This window comes from Hyla sarda, chromosome 2, assembly GCF_029499605.1.
Source record: "Hyla sarda isolate aHylSar1 chromosome 2, aHylSar1.hap1, whole genome shotgun sequence".
NCBI lineage: Eukaryota > Metazoa > Chordata > Amphibia > Anura > Hylidae > Hyla > Hyla sarda.
In genome coordinates this window covers 177,935,247-177,958,576 of record NC_079190.1, presented here as the reverse complement: position 1 = coordinate 177,958,576, position 23,330 = coordinate 177,935,247, and the positions used below count along the sequence as shown (strand labels likewise).

Here is a 23,330-nt window from a genome sequence, read left to right as displayed (position 1 = left end):
CAAATTTTGGTGGGCTTTTTCTCCCTTTACCCATCGTAAAAATAAAAAACTATGGGTCTACAAGAACATGTTATGGTAAAAAATGAAGATTTTGAATTTTCTCCTTCATTTTGCTGTTATTCCTGTGAAACACCTAAAGGGTTAAACTTTCTGAATGTCATTTTGAATACGTAGAGGGGTACAGTTTTCCTAATGGCGTCCATTCACTTCCATTAAATTCACTTTAAAACGAAAAATTTGAAGATTGCTGCTAAACTTTGAAGCCCTCTGATGTCTTCAGAAAGGAAAAACATGTTAATTTTATGAACTTTATGATTTATTTGTAATGTCCATTTTCCTTACAAGCAGAGAGCTTCAAAGTTAGAAAAATGAAATTTTGGAATTTTTCAACAAGAAATGATGCAAGTATCAACGAAAATTTACCACTGACATAAAATAGAATATGACACGAAAAAATAATCTCGGAATCAAATTAATGATCCCAGAGTTCTCAGTGCATAAACTGAGTGGTCAGATGTGCATAAAGGGCTTCGTCGCCAAGGGGGTTAAAGCTCAGAAATTACATTCTTTTAAAGGCGAGAGAGTTGTTAGGAGTAGTTAGTGAATATAATCTGTGTTAGTTTAGAAAATATGAAGAAAGAAAATGACCAAACGGTAAGTTGCCGCATCATCTCTTCTTTAGTTCTGGATTATATGGAACTAATAAGCCGAGCACCACCGATAGTGCTCCCTTCTTACCAACCAAAGAAATGATATGGTTAGGGGAAAGATGTCAAACGCTCAGTAGAGTGCACTGACTGGGCCCATAAACTTCATCTAGCTAATAAAAGGCAGGCCAGGGTAACTGATGTATATAGCTAGACCTGCTAGGTTCCCAATATAACAATCATTGATCCAATAGTAAAGAATGAAAGGGGTAACTCATGGATGAGCATTCTGAAACAATGAAATCTCTTACCTGATAAAGTTCCTCCAAGTTGTACTTTATTGAAGTGCTGCTTTCTATGGCGCTTACAGCTTCATGAAGCTTCTGCCATGTGTCCTGAGTGTAATTGTCAGGCAGCTTTGGTTTGTCTGGAAAATCACAGATTGTAGGCAATGTCAACATGCAGGAATAGTTATTGCACTGGCTAAAAATTTAAAAGGTGCACTGCAGCAGTAATGCCCCAGCAATGACAAATGTTTATGTGGGTTGCACATTGTGTATCTTGGTGAATTTACTGGATTTCTACTAGGGATCGTCCGATTATCGGTATGGCCGATATTGTCGGCCGATAATCACGATTTTGGGCATTATCGGTAATTACCTTGCGGATCATGCCCCGCCCCCGCACCGCCCCCACCGCACAGCGACCATCCCCCCACCCCCCTCCCCCGACCAGCCGCACCGCGACCGCCCCCCCCCCCCCAACCCACCGCGTCGCACCCCCACCGTAGTGCTGGGCGGTATACAGGTATGGATTTTGCCCATACCGCTATTCCGGTCGGGCCCCTCCACCACCCTCCGAGTCAATAAAAAATAAATAAACTTACCCGTAATGGGGGTGGTCCGGCCATCCATTCTTCCTTCATGTAGTGTCCGGCGCCATTCCGGGTAAAGAGTGAACCGGTCCGGGCTGTCCTTCTCCGGGGGTCCTCTTCTCCACTCCGGGTAGGCTCCGGCCTAGTACGCTGCATAGACGCCGATACGCAGTGACGTCAGGTGCGTCGCTGCGCACGGGCGTCACTGCGCAGCGGCGTCTATGCAGCGTACTAGGCCAGAGCCTGCCCGGAGTGGAGAAGATGACCGCCGGAGAAGAAGGACAGCCCGGACCGGTGCACCCTTCACCCGGAACGCCCCCGAACACTTCAGGAAGGAAGAATGGATGGCCCGGACCACACTGACCGGTAGGGGGAGAGTAGCGGGTGGTGGTGGCGGCCTATGGCACCGCAAAAGCCACTGCAATTAATTGATTTAAAGCGCCCGCTTTAAATCAATGACCTGCAGCGGTGTCGAGGGGGGATAAATAGCCGATAACTTATACCGGAATATCGGTATAAGTTAGCGGCTATCGGCCCTAACCTCCACCGATTATCGGTATCGGCCCTAAAAAACCGATATCGGTCGATCCCTAATTTCTACTGTTCAACCTCTGTGAGAATGATGCAGACCCTAAAAGCGCAGCAGTATATAGAAGTGCAAAGCCATTAACTGTGGTCTGTTCATTTTTTCCTTATGGGTTGGGATGACTGGTCATATAAAAGGTATAGGGGGAGATTTATCAAAACTTGTGTTGAGAAAGAGGTGCAGTTGCCCATAGCAACCAATCACATTGCTTCTTTTATTTTTCACAGGCCTTTTCAAATATGAAATAAGCAATCTGATTGGTTGATACAGAAATGCAGCAACTTTTCCTCTGGACAGATTTTTATAAATCTCCCGCATTGTGTATGGATGCACAACATATTGTAGGTTTCCAGAACTAGCCACAAATCTCCAGCAGTCAATCAGATAAACATAACTTTCATAGACCACAAAAGATATCTGTCCATTGGGTTATTCACCATTGACTACATTCTGGAAGCACCTTGGACTTCACTGACTTTAGTTTACGGAATGACTCACTTGCACTTTGGTTTTATGTTGTCAGTAACAGGAGGAAATAGAAACAGGAGAAATAGTGCATGCACTATTTCTCCCATTCATTCACCAGTCACAAAATAACGGCTTTTATTAATAACGAGCGATAATGGGTTAAAACGGCTATTAGAAAAATCCCAGACTATAATGGGATTTTCTAACGGCCGTTTTTCAAGATTTTTATGACGGGCGTTTATAACGGAAGTATTTTTATAGTGTGAAAGCAGCCTAAGCCTTAGTACTCAGAGAACAGGCAATAGGGTTCATTCAAATAAAAGCTGATACTAGAGGGTAAAGAAAAGTGTTACACACATCCCCTTATAACATTTTTCCTCCAATACTGGTCCCTCACTAGACTATAAGTAATGGCCCGGAGTCCTGAAACATATTAGTCATGTTTGGATTTTTTAAATAAAATCAGCCCTTTTTTGGGGGAGTTTTCGGAATAGTTTTTAGGGTTGAAGTTTTATTGAAATGGACACTGTCAGATACAAAAACTTTTTATATGTTGTACATCTTGGCAAAACATTAGCCTTTCTAATATACTTCATAAGAACATTTTATTACCCCTTGTATAAAAATCAAGGCTTATAAAATCATGACTTTGTCCAAGCTGAAGTACATGCATGGACAATGTCCAGTAAGTAAGGGTGGGCTAGTACTCCTCTGTGCTCTCTCCTTTCTGATAGGACTCCTCTGTGCTCTCTCCTGTCCTATCAGACAAAAGAGAGTACAGAGGAGTGCTACCAGACAGGAGAGGAGAGAGAGTACAGAGGAGTGCTACCAGACAGGAGAGGAGAGAGAGTACAGAGGAGTGCTACCAGACAGGAGAGGAGAGAGAGCACAGAGGAGTGCTACCAGACAGGAGAGGAGAGAGAGCACAGAGGAGTCCTATCAGACAGGAGAGAGCACAGAGGAGTCCTATCAGACAGGAGAGAGCACAAAGGAGTCCTATCAGACAGGAGAGAGCACAGAGGAGTCCTATCAAACAGGAGAGAGCACAGAGGAGTGCTATCAGACAGGAAAGCGCACAGAGGAGTGCTATCAGACAGGAAAGCGCACAGAGGAGTGCTATCAGACAGGAAAGCGGCACAGAGGAGTGCTATCAGACAGGAGAGAGCACAGAGGAGTGCTATCAGACAGGAAAGCGCACAGAGGAGTGCTATCAGACAGGAAAGCGGCACAGAGGAGTGCTTTCAGACAGGAGAGAGCACAGAGGAGTGCTATCAGACAGGAGAGAGCACAGAGGAGTGCTATCAGACAGGAGAGAGCACAGAGGAGTGCTATCAGACAGGAGAGAGCACAGAGGAGTGCTATTAGACAGGAGAGAGCACAGAGGAGTGCTATCAGACAGGAGAGAGCACAGAGGAGTGCTATCAGACAGGAGAGAGCACAGAGGAGTGCTATCAGACAGGAGAGAGCACAGAGGAGTGCTATCAGACAGGAGAGAGCACAGAGGAGTGCTATCAGACAGGAGAGAGCACAGAGGAGTGCTATCAGACAGGAGAGAGCACAGAGGAGTCCTATCAGACAGGAGAGAGCACAGAGAAGTACTATCAGACAGGAGAGGAGAGAGCCCAGAGGAGTACTATCAGACAGGAGAGAGCACAGAGAAGTACTATCAGACAGGAGAGAGCACAGAGAAGTACTATCAGACAGGAGAGAGCACAGAGGAGTGCTAGTCCACCCTCACTTAATGGACTTTTGTCTATGCTTGTGCTTCAGCTTGGACAAAGCCATGATTTTATAAGCCATGATTTCTATAAAATAGAAATAAAAATGTTCTTATGAAGTATATTAGAAAGGTTAATGTTTTGACAAGATGTACAACTTATAAAAAGTTTTTCAATCTGACAGTGCCCATTGAAGGGTGCTGGCACTAGAAATTTGCTTCCTACTACAGTTTGCTTTGGGACTTGTGCCATGAACCTGCAAAAGCCAAGGAGCACTGATCATTATCCAGGGCAATAAAAGGATTAACCTGTTGGGTACCACGGGCGTATGGGTACGCCCTTGCACCCTGGCACTTAAGGATCAAGGGCGTACCTGTACGCCCGTGGGAATTTCGATTCCCGCCACTATCCGGACGGGGATCGGACCGAGATGCCTGCTGTAATCATTCAGCAGGCATCCCATGCAAATGCATGGGGATGGTCCAGTTCAGATCAGTGATTTGCGGCGATTCCAGGTTGATCGTGTCTCTGATGATAGAGAAAATAGGGAGACAGCCCCGACCATCCTGAAGGATAGGAGTGAGGTGGCAGGGTGTCACCTCCTCCTATCCCCTGCGATTGGCCAATCAGGACTGGCTGGCCAATGGCAGGGACTGGATGTCGGGACAGAGGAGGGGAAAGATGGCGGCGATGGTGCAGTGGGGGTTACCTTCGATCACGGCGCCGGGACCAGGACCGGCGGCTGACAGCAGGTGGCAGGTAAGTGGCGGCGTCAGATACAGCTGTGAAGATTGCCGTAAAGTCATCTTCACTGCTGTATCCAGGAGTTTCAAAACTAAAACTCCCAGCATGCCCAGACAGTTTGGAGACCACTGTCCTTCCAGATGTTGCAGAACTTCAGCTCCCAGCATGCCTGGACAGTCTCAGCATGCTGGGAGTTGTGGTTTTGCAACATTTGGAGTGGTGTCCAAACTGTAACCCTCCAGATGTCAATTCAAAGCATGCCAAGACTGTCCAGGCATGCTGGGAGTTGTAGTTCGGCAACATGTGGCCCTTCAGATGTTGCCGAACTACAACTCCCACCATGCCTGGAGTTGAGTTTTGCAACATCTGGAGGGCTACAGTTTGGAGACCACTACACAGTGGTCTCCAAACTGTTCTCCCCCAGTTGTTGCATAACTACAACTCCCAACATGCCCTTCGGCTGTCTGGGCATGCTGGGAGTTGTAGTATTGAAACAACTGGAGGCACACTGGTTGGGAAACATTGTCTGTTTCCTAACTCAGTGTTTACCAACCCTGCTGTTGCAAAACTTTAACTACCAGCATGCACTGATAGACCATGCATGCTGGGAGTTCTAGTTTTGCAACAGCTGGAGGCACATGGGTTGGGAAACACTGAGTTAAGAAACAGTGGCGCGGAAACCTCTCTCAGTGTTTCCCAATCCCAACCAGTGTGCCTCTAGCTGTTGCATATCTACAACTCCCAGTATGCACGGTCTGTCAGTGCATGCTGGGAGTTGTAGCTTTGCCCCCCCCCCAGGGTACATTCACATGGGAGGGGGTTTACAGCAAGTTTCCCGCTTCAAGTTTGAGATGTGGCAAATTTTCCGCTGCAGTGGGAAACTAACTGTAAACGCCCACCCGTGTGAAAGTACCCTAAAAATACTACACTGCACTTACCCTAAATAAAGAGTAATACACTACATACACACACACACACACACCTTTACACTGTCGCCGCCCCCCCCCCCCCCCCAATAAAAATAAAAAACATCTTGTACGTCAGTTTTTCCAAAACAGAGTCTCCAGCTGTTTCAAAATAACAACTCCCAGTGTTGCCGGATAGCCGTTGACTGTCCAGGCATGTTGGGAGTTTTGCAACAGCTGGAGGCACCCTGTTTGGGGAAAACTGACGTACGGTATTTTTGGTGGAGAAGGCAAGTGTAACGCTTGCATCCGGGTACACCCCTATGAAAATCCCTAATTTAGGCCTCAAATGCACATGGTGCTCTCTCACTTCAGAGCCCTGTCGTACTTCAAGGAAAAAGTTTAGGGCTACATATGGGGAATCTCCGAACTTGGAAGAAATTGCTAATTTTTGGTGGCTTTTTCTCCTTTTACCTTAGGGTTTACACCAGCATGTTAGTGTAAAAAAAAAAAAAAAAATTACACTAACATGCTGGTGTTTCCCCATACTTTTCATTTCATAAGAGGTAAAAGGAAAAAAAAAGACCCCCAAAATTTGTAACACAATTTCTCCCAAGTACAGAAATACCCCATATGTGGACGTAAAATGCTCTGCGGGTGCACAACAAGGCTCAGGAGTGAGAGCGCACTATGTACATTTGAGGCCTAAACTGGCGAATTGCACATGCTGGTTACAGCGGTTCGGACATAAAACGCTAAATAAATAAATACCCACATGTGACCCCATTTTGGAAACTACACCCCTCACGGAATTTAATAAGGGGTATAGTGAGCCTTAACACCCCACAGGTGACCGACAGATTTTTGGAACAGTGGACCGTGAAAATGAAACATTTAATTTTTCATTTGCACAGCTCACTGTTACAAAGATCTGTCAAACGCCAGTGGGGTGCAAATGCTCACTGTACCCCTTGTTACGTTCCTTGAGGGGTTTCGTTTCCCAAATAGTGTGCCATGTGTTATGTTTTTTTGCTGTTCTGGCACCATCGGGGCTTCCTAAATGAGAAATGCCCCGCAAAAATCATTTCAGCAAAATTCCCTTTCCAAAAGCCCAATGTCGCTCCTTCCCTTCTGAGCCCTCTAGTGCACCTGTAGATTAATTTACATCCACATATGAGGTATTTCCTTACTCAAGAGAAATGGGGTTTCAAATTTGGGTGGACATTTTCACCTATTACCCCTTGTGAAAATGAAAAATTTGGGGTAACAAGCATTTTAGTTAAAAAAATTAAATTTTTCATTTTCACGTCCAACTTTGTTGAAAATTCGTCAAACACCTGTGGGGTGTTAAGGCTCACTATACCACTTGTTACATTCCTTGAGCGGTGTAGTTTCCCAAATAGTATACCATGTGGGGTGTTTTTCGCTGTTCTGGCACCATAGGGCCTTCCTAAATGTGACATGCCCCATAAAAACCATTTCAGCAAAATTTGCTCTCCAAAATCCCATTTTCGCTCCTTCTCTTCTGAGCCCTCTAGTGCACCCACAGAGCACTTTAAATCCACATGAGGTATTTCCTTACTCGAGATAAATTGGGTTACAAATTTTGCGGGACTCTTTCTACTTTACATGTGAGTGTAAAAAAATTAAGATTTAGAATTTTCGCCTCCACTTTGCTACTATTCCTGTGAAACACCTAAAGGGTTTAAGGGGTATTCTGGGCAAAAACATCTTATCCCCTATCGAAAGGATAGGGGATAAGATGTGTGATCGCAGGGGGCCTCACCGCTGGGACCCCCCCGCGATCTCCCTGCAGCAGCCTGCATTCTATGCGTAGCTGTGTCTGAAGTTTTGGAAACCTCTGGGCTTCCGAGACTGGGATGTGACGTCACTCCACGCCCCATCAATTCATGTCTAAGGGAGGGGGCATTGCAGCGTGACGTCACGTCCCCGTCTCGGAAGCCCGTCGGTTTCCGAAACTTCAGACACAGCTACATATAGAATGCGGGCTGCTGCAGGGAGATCGAGGGGGGTCCCAGCGGCAGGCCCCCTGCGATCAGACATCTTATCCCCTATCCTTTCAATAGTGAATAAGATGTTTTTGCTCGGAATACCCCTTTAAACTTTCTGAATATCATTTTGAATAAGTTGAGGGGTGCAGTTTTCATAATGGGGTTCATTATGGGGTATTTCTAACATAAAGACCCTCAAATTTACTTCAAAACTGAACTGGCCCCTAAAAAAATTTGGATTTAGAAATTTACTAGAAAAATTGGAAAACTGCTGTAGATGTCTTCAAAAAGTAAAAACATGTCAACTTTATGATGTCAACATAAACTAGACATATTGTATATGTGAATCAATAAATTTATTTGGTGTTTCTATTTTCCTTACAAACAAAGAGCTTCAAAGTTATAAAAATGCAATATGTTCAAATTTTTCATGAAATTTGGGAATTTTTCACCAAGAAATGATGCAAGTATCGATGGAAATTTACCACTAACAAAGTAGAATATGTGTCACGAAAAAACAATCAAATTCATAAGTACAAGCATCCCAGAGTTATTAATGCTTAAAGTGACAGTGGTCAGATGTGCAAAAAAATGCTCTCGTCCTTCGGGTCAAAATGGGTTCGGTTCCCAAGGGGTTAATGTCAGTATTATCTGATAGTTTAGGGTAGTAAAAATATTAATCCAAAAATCTTTGTAGTTAAAGGGCAATAAAGAAATTATGTAAGCTTAAAGTGGTATTTCAGCCCTTAAAAAAAAAAAAAAAAAAAAAAAGGAGAAGAAACTGCATAGGTGACTGGTCCCAGAGGTCGGACCCCCTTGATCTATAGAACGGGGCTCCGAATCTCTGCATTGAATGGAGCAGTAGATGACACGAACTCTATTCATTGTCTATGGGAGCACTGTAGATACCCGAGCGATGTACTCTATGGTCCACAGTTAAGTGTGAACAGTGCCAGCAGCCAGTCCACAGTCTAGTGTAAACAGTGCCACCAGTCATAACACAGCACAGTAAGTCAAGTGAAAAAGTAGATTTTTTTTAATGCTTACCGTAAAATCTCTTTCTCAGAGGATCCATTGGGTGACACAGAGACTGTGGGTATATCTTGCTGACACTATGCATACAAAAAGAAAGTCGTCCCTTCCTGGCAGGACATACTCTGCCTACTGACCCTGAGTCTATCAGTTTAGTCCCAAAGCAGTAGGAGAGGACCGACAGAGAAAGAAACCAGAAGGTGTACAAGGGAACCAGACAAAAGAATTGAAAACAACCCCTCGGACAGAAAACCGAACCATAGCAACAAACAATGGGTGGGTGCTGTGTCCCCCAATGGACCCTCCAAGAAAGAGATATTACGGTAAGCATTAAAAAAAAAAAAAAAAAAAAAAAATCTACTTTTCTCTGTCGGCTCCATTGGGGGACAGAGAGACCGTGGGACGTACCAAAGCAGTCCCCAGGGTGGGAAAAATACCCAACTCAGAATCAGGCAGAAGACTGAGCCACTGCCGCTTGCAACACTTTGTAATCCAAGCCATCAGCTGACGCAAAAGTGTGCACCTGGTAGAATTTAGCAAAGGTGTGCAAGAAAGACCAGGTGGCAGTCTTACAGATTTGCAAGGCCGAAGCCCTTATTTCGGAGCGCCTAAGAAGCCCCAACGGAACGCGTGGATGTGCAGTAACCCGAAAAGGTGGGACCTTCCCTTTACGACGGTAGGATTCCAAGATGGCAGAATGGATCCACCCCAAGATTGTTGCCTTGGAAACCGGAAGACCATTGCGACGACCCTCTAGAATCACAAAGAAGGAGTCTTCCTGCCGAAAGGAGGTGGTGACGGAAACATAGATCCGGACAGCTCGAACAACATCCAGACTATGTAGGGAATGCACCTTAGCGTTTGATGGAGCCGGACAAAAATGAAGGAAGAAAAATCTCCTTGTTCACATGAAAGGAGGAAACTACCTTGGGCAAGAAGGAGGGAGGTGGCCGGAAAAAACACTTGTCCTGTTGAAGGGCCAAGAAGGGAGAGCGACAGGAGAGCCGCCAACTCAGAGACCCTTCTAATGGAAGTAATCGCAATGAGGAAGGCGACCTTCTACGAAAGGATGCATAGAGAGGCGTCCCAGAGAGGTTCGAACGGAGCCTCCCTCAAGGCGCAAAGCATTAGGTGGAGAGCCCAAGGAGGGGTGAGAGGCCACGCACTGCAGGAAGGTGAGGACGTGAGAGTTGGAAGCCAACTGCTGCTGAAACAGAATAGAAAGAGCTGACACTTGACCCTTAACCCCTTAAGGATGGGGATATCCATACGCCCCCGTTTTACAGTCCTTAAGGACTGAGGGCGTATGGGTATGCCCGTGGGAATTTCGGTCCCCGCCGCTAGCTGGTCGGTGACCAGACCAGGATACCTACTGAAATCCGCCCCATGTCGGAGATCGCCGAAATCGACGGTCAATTCAGAAATGCCTCTGCAAGAACATGAGAGTGTAAAAAATAAAGATTTTTAATTTTCTCCTTTACTTTGCTGTTTACTTTGCTATTCCTGTGAAACACACAAGGGTTAAACTTTCTGAATGTTATTTTGAATACTTTGGAGGGGTGCATTTTTTATAATGGGGGTAATTTATGGGGTATTTCTAACATGAAAGCCCCTCAAATCCACTTCAAAACTGAACTGGTCCCTGAAAAATTCCGATTTTGAAATTGTGAAAAATTGGATGTGGATCGCAGAGATGAAGGGAACTCGAGTCTCGGCCCAGAGCAGAATCCCTGAGACCTCTGCCATCACTGAGGGACTGTACGTGCCGCCCTGGCAATTGATGTACACCACCACCAAGGCGTTGTCCGACTGGACTCGAACAGGATGACCCTGTAGGAGCCTCTCCCAATGGAGGCAGCAAAGAAAAATGGCACGGAGCTCCAGAAGACTGATGGGGAGGCGAGTCTCTTAAGAGGACCAGCGACCCTGGACCGTTAGGTCACAAAACACACACCCCCAACCCAGGAGACTCACATCGGTCGTGACGACCTGCCAGTGGAGCGGGAGAAACGATCACCCCTGGAGAAGGAGGGGAGAGTGTAGCCACCAACTAAGGTACCAGCGAACGGAGGGGGACAGAAGAATCCTGCGATCCAGGGAGGATGTGGACTTGTCCCACCAGGCCAGGATGGCCAGCTGGAGAGGGCGACTTTGGAACTGGGTGAAAGGAACTTCCTCAATGGCCGCCACCATCCAGCCCAGCAACTGCATGCAGAAGCAAATCAGAACAGGAGAGGGGTTCCAAAGACGACAGACACCCTCTGATAGGGAGCCCTGCTTGTCCAACGGAAGATGAACTCGGGCAGCCGCTGTGTCAAAACGGAGACCCAGGAAGATAAGGGACTGAGTGGGAGAAAGGTTGGACTTCTTGTTCATCACCCATCTGAAGGCAGACAGAGTCTGTACCGTGAGATGAAGGCTCTTCAAGTTTGGGACCGGGACGGAGCTTTGATCAAAAGGTAGTCCAGATAAGGAAGGACTGAGATCCCCCGTGGCTAGACCAAGAAGAGCAATGAACTGGAAATGATCCGCAGGGACGGTAAAGTGGAAAAATCGCTGATGGGCAGGGAAAATGGAGATGTACAGGTAAGCATACCGAATATCCACTGAGGAAAGAAACTCCCGCTGATCCATCGACGCAACAACCGAGCGGAGGGACTCCATGCAGAAATGGCGCAGAAGCAGGTGGCGGTTGCGCAGTTTGAGGTTCAGAATGGGGCGGGCAGAGTCCCCTTTCTTGGGGACCACAAAAAGATTGGAGTAGAACACCGAAAAATGCTCCTCTGGAGGAACTGGAACAATCACTCCCTGAGCGAGGAGGGTACATAAAGAGACCTGAAAGGCCACCGCCAAAGAAGGGGAATGAGGGCGGGATCGGAAGAAACAATCCCAGGGAAAAGAAGCAAACTATCCGGTAACCCTCGGATATGACGTCTCTAACCCAGTAGTCCCAAACCTGCGCTAGCCAAACGTAACGGAAAAGAGATAGATGCCCTCCCACCCAAGAACAGGACATGGGTGGGGGCGTCCCTGCAGGAGGAGGGATGTTCACATTTACCGGACTTGGCCACAAAACCACCAGGCATCCAGGAAGGGTGCGCCTTCAAGGAGGGAGCTTTGCAAGACTGGGAGGGCGTCTGCTTAGGAGGACGATCCGAGGCAAAGGCCCAAAAGGAAGCAGATTTCCGACAGGGATCGGAACGGGGAGTTTTTTCCTCCAGTAGCTTCGGAAATGATCTCATCCAGGCGCTTCCCAAGAGCCCAGTACCAGAGAAAGGCAATTCAGTGAGGGATTTCTTCGAAGCAGCATCTGCATCCCACACCTTCAGACACATGGAGCGACAAATCACAACCAAGTTACTGAGGCAGAGGAAGTCCCTGGCCTGAGAGAGTTGACGAGCGAGATACGCTAAGTCCTCCCGAGGGGCGACTTGGCGAAGTTGAGAAGCCCGAACCGAAACAGCCTTGGACACCCAGGCGGAAGCAAAGGTAGGTAGCAAAGACAAACCTGCCGCTTCAGAGGCAAACTTCGCCAAGTTCTCAATCTTCTTGTCCGCCGTATCCTTAAAGTACGCTGCGTCTGCTAGAGGCAGAGTAGTAGACTTGGACAGCCGAGAAACCGGAGGATCTACTGAAGCTGACCCCCCCCAAAGCGGCAGCCAGAGGAAGTCGGGAGCCCGGCCAGCACGCCCAAATACGGGGAATGGGCGGAGCGACGTTCCGGACTAGGCCGCAGCCTCAATTAGTTTCCTCCCTGCCGCGCGACTTCCCCAAGAAGTGGGCAAAAGTGAAAGTAAACTGGAGAGCCGGCCGCGCAACCGCAGCCCATCTGACAGGCGCTGCGTTCAGCGCACCAGAGAATGACAGGCTGAGCAGAATATAAGTGAAGTAAGCAGTGTCGGGGAGGGCGAAAGGGGAGGGGGAGGAGAGCTGACCCGCGATCCCCAGAATCCCGACACTGCAGATATAAAGACCGGAGCCCGCATCCCTGTCCCCTATAACAATAAAAGGAAAGAAAATGTAATTAAAAATCCCCCTGGACCCCAGGGGGCCCCCTAAATGAAGGAAGATGAAGGGGGAGAGGGTAAGAGGGAAGACACTCACCCAGTGACCAGCACATACTCACCTAAGATGTCTTCAGCCAGCTATTTGTCACATGCGTCATGTCAGGCTGAGACAGCGGCACAAGCAGGGAAGGTAGGGGGACCCAGATGCAAGGTGAAACCCCAGGCGCTGGCCGTTTCCTGGAAGGGGTTAATGGAGCATACTCTATGCCCCCGTGCCCCTTAGCCGCATATGGGTTAACAGGTAGTGCAATGCTCCGGAACCCGCACCTAAAAACAAAAGGAAATAAAAAAGGAGAAAAGAACCTACAAACAGGCCCTAGCTATAAAATAAAAAAGGCCAAGTCTGGAGATCTCCAGACCTGTGTCTGCCTCCTACTGACACTAAGCTAAAAACGGATTAGCTCAGGGTCAGTAGGCAGGATATATCCTGCCAGGAGGGGCAGACTTTCTTTTGAATGCCTAGTGTCAGCCTCCTAGAGGCAGCAAGATATACCCACGGTCTCAGTGTCACCAATGGAACAGACTTAGAAAAGGTTAGTTGGTAACTGCACAAAGTGGTTTCTTTAAAGGGTAGCTCCCACCATCCTCTTTTTTTTTTTTCTGTCCCTGCCTATTGCCCATCTATCCCTAACCCTCTCCCTGCTTTTATTTTTTTTTATTATCATCTTAAAAATGGCATTTTGTCTGCCTGGTAGTGTGCTCACTACCAGGCAGACTTCCCCAGCAGGCACCACGTCACTGATGCCTGCTGGGGGCCGAGTTCCGCCCATAGTTCTCAGGACAGGGTGCCTCCAGCTGTTTCACCACTACAACTCCCAGCATGCCCTGACATCTATTTGCTGTCAGGGCATGCTGGGAGTTGTAGTGGGGAAACAACTGGAGGCACCCTGTGTTGGAAGACACCCAGCCCCCGACCAATATCGCATCCCCCCCTCCCCCCTCCCCCTCACCTGTGCCGGACCATGAGCTGGGGTCCGTAGCAAGCAACAAGTGTATGCCCGGCTTCCTGTCATGCCCGTACACTCTGGAAACTGTCTCTATGTTTCTGGAGGATTGAAAGTCCTCCAGAACCATAGAGAGAGTTACCAGAGTGTAGGAGCATGACAGGAAGCCGGGCATACACTTGCACTTACACTTGTTGCTCCATATAACGTGCTCCCCCCGGCAATGACAGTACACAGCTGCAAGGAGCAGTGAGGAGGCGGCGTATCCCCACTGGAGCCGGGGCTGTAAGCAGAGGTAAGAGCCATGTGCCTCCCTGCTGCAGGGAGAATATGCAGCAGGGAGGCGGCCAGTGTGAGAGTCCAGGGAGCCAATGCGCAGCCCTGGATTTCACTGTGCTCGCTCTCGCCTGTTTGATTGACAGGCGGGAGCGAGCACCGCAGTGACTGGAATTTCGACTCATTTGCCAGGCTCAAATGAGACGAAATTCTGTAGTGACGTCACTGCCGAATGCATTCGGCCACTAGGAGGGCGACCCCTAGTGGCCGAATTTAAAAGTGATTTTAAACTGGTTTAAAATCACTTTTTTTAATTAAACTATATTAGAGATATGTTGTAGTACTTAAGTACTACAACATATCAATTTTTTTATTTCATGACAGTGCCCATTTAAGCCTAGAGCAATGTGTTTTGTTCCATTATTATATACCAACTATGGGGAAGATTTATCAAAACATGTGCAGAGTAAAGTGGTGCAGTTGCCTGTAGCAACCAGATTGCATTTTTTCATTTTCAAAAAGGCCTGAAAAAAGAAGCTAATTGGTTGCTACAGGCAACTACTCCACTCTTCCTCTGCAGAGATTTTGATAAATCTCCCCTTTTGGGTAGGGTCACACCTAACGGATACGCAGCGTATTTTACGTTGCGGATCCGCCGGTGACCCGACCAATTTTGTGCTGTTGCCACCCCCCGTTCTCCTGCCTCGCTCGGCCAATGGCCTACTCGCAGCAGCCATCTGCAGCTATGAGCTGCCAATTCCACTCAGACATCGCGGAGCAGGGGTGGCAACAGCTGGAGGCACAAAATGCGTAAAATAGACTGCGGATCTGTTACGTGTGACTTTACCCTTTAACCCCTTAAAGACCAAGCCCATTTTTACCTTAAGGACCAGGCCAATTTTATTTTTGCGTTTTTGTTTTTTCCTCCTCGCCTTCTAAAATCCATAACTCTTTTATATTTCCATCTACAGACCCATATAAGGTCTTGTTTTTTGCGTGACCAATTGTACTTTGTAATGAAACCTCTCATTATACCATAAAATGTACGGCGAACCCCCAAAAACATTTTTTTAGGGAGAAAATTTTCATGAAAACCAAAATTTTGCACATTTTGGAGGGGTTCGTTTTCACACTGTACAATTTACGGTAAAAATGACATGTGTTCTTTATTCTGTGGGTCAATACGATTAAAATGATATCCATGACTAGATACTTTTATATTTTTGTACCACTTACAAAAAAAAAATCAAAAACTTTTTGTACAAAATCAGTAATCTAAAATCGCCCTATTTTGACCACCTATAACTTTTTCATTTTTCCGTATATAGGGCGGTATGAGTGCTCATTTTTTGCGCCGTCATCTGTACTTTTTTAGATACCACATTTGCATATATAAAAATGTTAGAAAATTTTTTATAAATTTTTTTTTTTATAAAATGTGACAAAAAAGCTGCATTTTTTTACTTATTTTTTATTTTTTACGTTTACGCCATTCACCGTACGGGATCATTAATATTATATTTTGATAGTTCGGACATTTACACACGCGGCGATACCAAATATGTTTATTAATAAAACTTTTTACTTTTACATTTTTCAATTATTTTTTTTTTTTTTTTTTTTTTACACTTTTTATGTCCCCATAGGGGACTATCTATAGCAATCCTTTGATTGCTAATACTGTGCAGTGCTATGTATAGGACACAGCACTGCTCAGTATTATCGGTGATCTTCTGCTCGATCTCAGACCAGAGCTGAAGACCCCGGGAGACAGCCGGAGCAAGGTGAGGGGACCTCCGGCCGCCAAGCTGGATGATCGGATCGCCGCGGCAGCGCTGCGGGCGATCCGATCATCCAATCCAAGTACCGCAATGCCGCAGATGCCGTGATCTGTATTGATCACGGCATCTGAGGGGTTAATGGAGGACATCCGTGCGATCGCGGATGTCGGCCATTACGGGCAGGTCCCCGGCTGCTGCAGCCGGAACCTGCCGTGTATGACGCAAGCACCGTTACGATGCTCGCGGTCATACACAGGACGTAAATGTACGTCCTGGTGCGGGAAGTCCCGCCAAGCCAGGACGTACATTTACGTCCGTGGTCGTGAAGGTGTTAAGTATATTTTTGTTCTAATGTAAATTAGCAATAATAAAACATCTTACAGGAATCCAGAATCTTACCTTTAAAATTTTTAATTATCAGTTTTTTTGAAGCTGAGGGTTTGGCAGCCAGTGTGGCACCTTTAGTCAGTCCGTTGGTATGGCTAACTAGTGTTGAAAAGTTTGCTTTTCTCTGAGCATCTTGATCCATGGCAGCGCAGTTCTGCACACTACAGCGTAGGAGATTCAAGTAGGTGTCCTCAGATGAGTGATTATTATTAACCACTTATTCAGAGTCTAGGGCAAATAAAAGAGAAGACAACACATAATTATAGACATCTTATTTTCATAATTTGTGGATGCTTGGTAATAAAATAGTTTCTTATTTATTGAGAGAGGAGTCCAAGGTATCTGTCATTATAGTCTATGTGCAGAGTATTTATTGATGTGAGAGAACAAGTGTCCGCACAGAGAGAATCCATCCTGGTTTCAGTTGGCTGCTATGTCATTTATGAAAAAACGCATAGGGGGACATTTATCATTGTTGCTTTGGTAGGAGAGTACTGTAAAAAAAATTTTTTGCTTTAGTTTTGCTTGTGTGACATATTTATCATACTTTAACAGGGGTTGATACATTTGGCTCACATAAGCAAAAAACAATAAATCACTTTAAAACACCCCCTTTTTTTTAGCACACACAAGTGAAAACAAATAAATGACTTCAGAACACCACTTTGTAATACCACCTCCTCTCCTCTGTGACTTTTCTGCTCTAAAGTCGCAGCTGTATAAAAAATGTGCTCTTTTATATGTTACATCTTTTTACCTCATTTCAGATCCATGTATGCAGAGGACTTCTTCAGATTCAGTGGACTACTTCACTGTCCCTCGTTTTTTGTTTTGTTTAATATTAATAAAGTGGTTGATGAGGGCATTTGGAGGAGTGTTTTTTTAAATAAAAGTTTTTAAAACAGGTTTGTTTTTATTTTTTGTATTTACTTTACAGGCTTAGTAGTGGAAACGATCTTATAGATTGAGTCAATGACTAATCCGGGACTTAGAGTTAGCCCCATTTACAGCTTGCCCTTATCCCCAATTATTACTCTGGTAACCACTGCAAAAGAGCCGGTACCAACAGGCCCGAAGCGTCAAAAATGGCGTTCCTGGGCCTAGGCGGTAATAGGCTGGGGAGTGCCAGTAACATTGGTCCTTGCCTACCCTGGTAACGTCAGGTTTGGTTTGTATGTGGCTGAGAATGAAATATGGGTAACCCCACACTTTTTTTTTTTTTTTGCATAAATAATTAAATATTTTAAATAAAAAAAAACTGAACAATGCGTGTGGTTCCCCTATATTTATAGGGATAGCAACCAAGCAGAGACAGCCTGACATTACCAGGGTGGACAAGGACCATTATTATAGTCCCTCCCCAGCCTATATAATGCCAGCCTATTACCGCCTAGGTTTGGGAGAGCCATTTTTGACGGTGGATACCAGGGTAATAATTGTGGGTTAGCGCTAGCTGTAATTTTCAGCTGACGCTATGCCTAGGCTTAGTAATGGACTCCGTCTATAAGACTACTTCCTCTACTAAGCCTGATCCTCCAGTTCTTGTTAAACTACACCCCCCTAATTTCTAGACAGCATTTGGCTGTCTGGGAATGATGGGAGTTGTAATTTAACAACTTCGAGCCTCCAGTTACGCACCAGCTGGAGTTTCGCTGTTCCTAATCTACAACTCCTGTGATGGGAGTTGTAATTTAGCAACAGCTGAAGGAACCCTGGTTCTAAACTACAATTCCCATGATGGGTGTTGTAGTTTAGCAACAGCTGGAGGCACCCTGGTGTTAAAATGGCTCCACTCCCACCTGCCTGTTAGCTGTTGCAAGACTACAACTCCCAGCATGCCCTTAAAGTGAGGACATGCTGGGAATTGCAGTTCCAACAGCTAACAGGCAGGTGGTAGATGCGGGCGAGTGGCCAGGGATCAGAAATATGAAACTACCGCACTGTAAGAAAACAGGGAAGGATTCTCATACAAAGCCATTAGCAGTGCTTCCTTTCTTCAATTCTCTGGCCACCCGCCTGCTAGCTGTTGCAACTACAACTCCCAGCATGCCCTTACATTGAGCACATGCTGGGAATTGTAGTTGCAACAGCTAGCCGGCGGGTGGTAGATGTGGGCAGAGGGCCGGCTCCCAGGAATATAGTACTATGACACTGTAATTTCATATTTTTTTCTTGGTGCTTATGAAATTACAGTGCAGTGATTTCATATTCCTGTAAGCCATCCAGCTCCGCTCCCCGGTCACCCGCTAGCTGTTGGAAGACTACGATAGTGAGGACATGCTGGGAGGTGTAGTTTTGCAACAGCGAATGGGCGGGAGGTAGATGTGGGTGGGAGGTAGATGCAGGTGGGTGGCCAGGAAGCGGAGCTTTACAAAAAGTCGCAGTCTGACCTGGCTTTAATTTGCGACTTTTTGAAGGGAGTTTCTATATATATCTTTTTTTTGCTTACGTGCGACATTCACACTACATGAATTCTAACCACTGCAAAGTGAAAACTGAAAGTTGCTTAGATAGGGCTTATTTGCAACTCACAAAAGTCCCACAAAAAATTGCTTAGGTGCTCGTGCGACTTTTGTAAGCAAAAAAAGAGCTCAAAATCCCTTGATAAATCTCCCCCATAGTGTTTATTAAGGTTTGATCTATGGTCCCTATAATAAATATCACTGCCTTCTTGCTCAACACAAACTCTAAACAGCAAAAAAAAAAAAAAAGTTCATACTGTGCTAATCCGGTTAATATTAAATCCTGGCCAAAGTGCAAACATTGGCAACAGAAAATAATACAGCTTGCGGATATTTTTACCTATGTAACATAAGAGGCAGATTTTATTACAAGACAGGGACACAACAATGAGGAAACGTCTGCTCTCCATACAGGAAGATTATGATGCAGTTGTGAAGATCACCATCTCTATAAATGGCTTGTGTATTCTGCTGTTGGTGATGGGGGAGAACAGGTGCAGGGTAAACAGAACCGCTTGCTACATCTCTGCTCTGTTTATCAATTTCTCTCCCGATTGTGAAATAAGTAATTTGGTACAAAGTCATAGAAGACAGAACTTCTTATACAGGAGCATTACCTGAATGGTCCTTTAGAGCACATGTAAAACATTCATGTTTACTTCCTTGTGCTGGTTATAAGCCCTTGAAGTCAGGATGAATATTGACATTTCAGAAACCTGTCTGTCATTCTACAAAATCAGGAAGGGTCCCAAAACAAGAAAACAGGGAAGGATTCACATACAAAGCCATTAGCAGTACTTCCTTTCTTCAATTCTCTGGACAGTGATAGACTGGAGAATAGACCTGTGTGTGAATTGAATGGCCTAGCCACTTGTCGCCCAGTCAACTTTTCCTACTGCCTTTATTGTAAATAAAATACATTTCTTTCTGATGTAAAGAGCACACGACAAAGGGGAAGGCAGTAGCTTACAGTTTTGTATTTTAAAGGGTACCTCTCATCAAATAAACTTTTGATATATTTTAGATTAATGAATGTTGAATAACTTTCCAATAGCATGTTAATGAAAAATATGCTTCTTTCTATTGTATTTTTCCCAATCAGTCCTGTCAGCAAGCATTTCTGACTCATGCTGGAGTCCTAAACACTCAGAGCTGCCAGCCTGCTTTGTTCACAGCCAAACAGGCTGTGAACAAAGCAGGCTGGCAGCTCTGAGTGTTCTCCTTTGTGAACAAAGCAAACTGGCAGCTCGTAGTGTTTAGGACTCCAGCATGAGTCTGAAATGCTTGCTGCCAGGACTGGTAGGGAGACCCCTAGTGGTCATTTCTTCAAAGTGGAAACTTAATTAGAAGGAAGCATATTTTTTAATAACATGCAATTGTAAAGTTATTCTGCATACATTAATCTATAATATATCAAAAGTTTTTTTTGATGAGAGGTACCCTTTAACAGAAACTGACTTGTTTAAAATAAATAAATAAATAAAAAAGCTTAAAGGGGTAATCCAAGGTTTTTTTTTTTTCTTTTTTTGTAAAATTTGGTTTTTTAATATGCTGTAAAATCATGGGGAAAATTTATAAAGGTATAGTGAAAGCAGTATCAAATAGCAAGGGAATTAAAAGAAAGGATAAGTGGGCTCTGGAAGTAGGACCTATTAGTAAAGAAGACTGGGAAGAAGTTTTCCACAATATCAACTATGCTTCAACAAATCAGAATCATAAAATCTCACTAATAAAATTAATTCATAGACTCCCTTATACCCCAAAATTTCTGCAGAGTATAGGTAAAAGGGTGGAAGCTGACTGTCCGAAATGTAAAGGTGGTGAATGTGATGCCGACTTGATTCACATGATGTGGGATTGTCCACAGATACAGAAATTATGCACAGAAATCTATACTAAGAATGAGCAACAATTGAAGGTGAAATAAAAATATAATGCCACATCTGCAATATTGGGACTAGGTTTTAGTCAAAGTAAATACAAACAAATAATTAATAAATTGTTAGGTACAACAAGAATATGCATTCTCAGAAAATGGCTTTCCCCTAATGAAACTAACATAAAATAATGGAATAACGTGGTGGAAAAAATTTAAATCTATGAATTAATAAGTAATTAACAAAAAAGGAAGGAAGATCTGCTTGGAATGGAGGGAGTGGGAGGGGTAGTTGAGGCGGATGGCAAAGGGGGACTATGGGGGGGGGGAGGAGGGGGGGGGACAAGCTATTTGCACAATATTCTTTTCTCTAATGTATGCATTTTTTGATGTTTGTATGTGAAGGAAAATAAATATATAAAATTAAAAAAATAAAATAAAAAAATATGCTGTTAACTGTAAAAGTAAAAAAAAACCTTGGATGTGTGATTAGATCCTTAAAAGGGGTACTCCGGTACTCCAAAGGATAGGGGCTAAGATGCCTGATCACGGGAGTCCCGCCGCCGGGGACCCAGGATCATGCACGCGGCACCCCATTTGTAATCAGTCCCCGGAGCGTGTTAGCTCCGGGACCGATTACCGGCGACTACAGGGCGGACGGCGTGTGACGTCACGCCCCCGCCCCCTGTGTGATGTCATGCTCCGCCCCTCAATGCAAGCCTATGGGAGGGGGCGTGATAGCTGTCATGCCCCCTCCCGTAGGCTTGCATTGAGGGGCGGAGCGTGACATCAAACGGGGGCGGGGGCGTGACATCACACACCGCCCGCCCTGTAGTCACCGGTAATTAGTCCTGACACGAACACGCTCTGGGGACTGATTACAAACGGGGTGCATGATCCCGGGTGTCCCCAGCGGCGGGACTCGCGCGATCAGGCACCTTATCCCCTATCCTTTGGATAGGGGATAAGATGTCTAAGCACCGGAGAACCCCTTTAAAGGGGTTATCCAGCTGTAGTTTTTTTTTTTTTTTCATTTTACAACTTTGCATAATAGCATATTTAAAAAAAAAAAAAATTATAATTTGCTTACCTCATGTGCCTCCAATCAGTTCCTACGGTATCCCGCTCCGGTCCCCGGCAGCGATCCTCTTCCTTCCAGAAATTGTGACGCTTGGGCCCAGAGTGTCACACCACCACTCGGCCAATCACTGGCCATGGCAGGACATTGCAGTGGTCAGTGATTTGCAAAGGGGGAGTGTGACACTCTGTGCCCAAGTGTAACAATTTCTGGAAGAAAGAGGACCGGGGACAGGAAGCACCATTGGTGCCATTTTACTTACCTCCTGTGCTCCAATGGTGCCTCTGGTCCCCCGCTCTAGTCCCCGGGGCGAATCTCTTTCTTACAGAAATTGTTAGACTTGAGCCAAGAGTGTCACACTCCCTCTAAGCCAATCAATGACCACAGTGATATCCCGTCTTGGCCAGTGATTGGCTGAGCGGTAGTGAGACACTCTGGGCCCAAGCGTCACAATTTCTGGAAGGAAGAGGCCAGGGAAGGTGCGGGACACCAGAGGAAGAAAAAGTTTTTTTGTTTTTTTTATATCCTATTAACTGCCAAAGTTACAGAAAAAAAACAAAACCCTCTCACTGGATAACCCCTTTAACCCAGTAAGGACTCAGACAATTGTATTTTTCCGTTTTACGTTTTTTTCTCCTCGCCTTCTAAAAGTCATAACTCTTATATTTTCATCCACAGACTAGTATGAGAGCTTGTTTTTTGCCTGACTAGTTGTCCTTTGTAATGACATCACTCATTTTACCATAAAATGTATGGGGCAACCAAAAAAATACTTGTGTGGGGAAATGGATAAGAAAGCCGCAATTTAGCAAATTTTGAAAGGTTTCATTTTCATTCTGTGGGTTAATACTATTAAAATGATAACCATGATTACGGTACATACATTAATAGAAAAGTAACACTTAAAAAAAAAAAAACGCTAACTTTTTTACCAAATTAGTGCATTTAAAATTCCGTATAAGCGGCGGTATGAGGGCTAATTTTTGCGCCGTGATCTGTACTTTTTTATACCACATTTGCATATATAAAACTTTTAATACATTTGTAAAAAAAAAAAAAATTGAAATAAAATGTTATATAAAAAAAAGCAATTTTGGACTTTTTTTTTTACGTTTACGCCGTTCACATTACGGGATAATTAACATTATATATTAACAGTTCGGATATTTACACACGCCGCGATACCAAATATGTTTTTATTTTTTTTTATTTTTTATTTACACTTTTTGGGGGTAAAATGGAGAAAAATCGGGGTCTAGTGAAGTCATAAAGAAAGTAGAGGAATCTTGGAATGTGGGCCTAGAGTCCCCGAACCAGAAGGAATTTGTCAGTCCTTTGCAAAAGGTCTGCTGACAGTGCCTGCTTATGGAATAAAAGGGCCACTCCTGCTGCCAGTCAGAGGTGTTGGTGGTACACCAATGGCCAGGAACCACCCGTCGAGATGCCATCAGACAATGGCCCATATTTATCAAT

At 45.0% G+C, this 23,330-nt stretch overlaps 1 protein-coding gene across 4 annotated transcripts in view; it reads right to left on the bottom strand.

The window, feature by feature from the left end:
* CUL4A (cullin 4A) overlaps positions 1-23,330 on the bottom strand; it is a 96,924-nt gene that overhangs the window by 63,566 nt on the left and 10,028 nt on the right. For all 4 annotated transcript variants that reach the window (XM_056555810.1, XM_056555807.1, XM_056555808.1 and 1 more), the window contains exons 2-3: positions 16,454-16,669; positions 959-1,074 (exon numbers count right to left, since the gene is read on the bottom strand). In XM_056555810.1, the coding sequence (XP_056411785.1) occupies positions 959-1,074; positions 16,454-16,583 (246 nt within the window). In that variant the 5' untranslated portion in view covers positions 16,584-16,669. The remainder of the gene's footprint in view (positions 1-958; positions 1,075-16,453; positions 16,670-23,330) is intronic.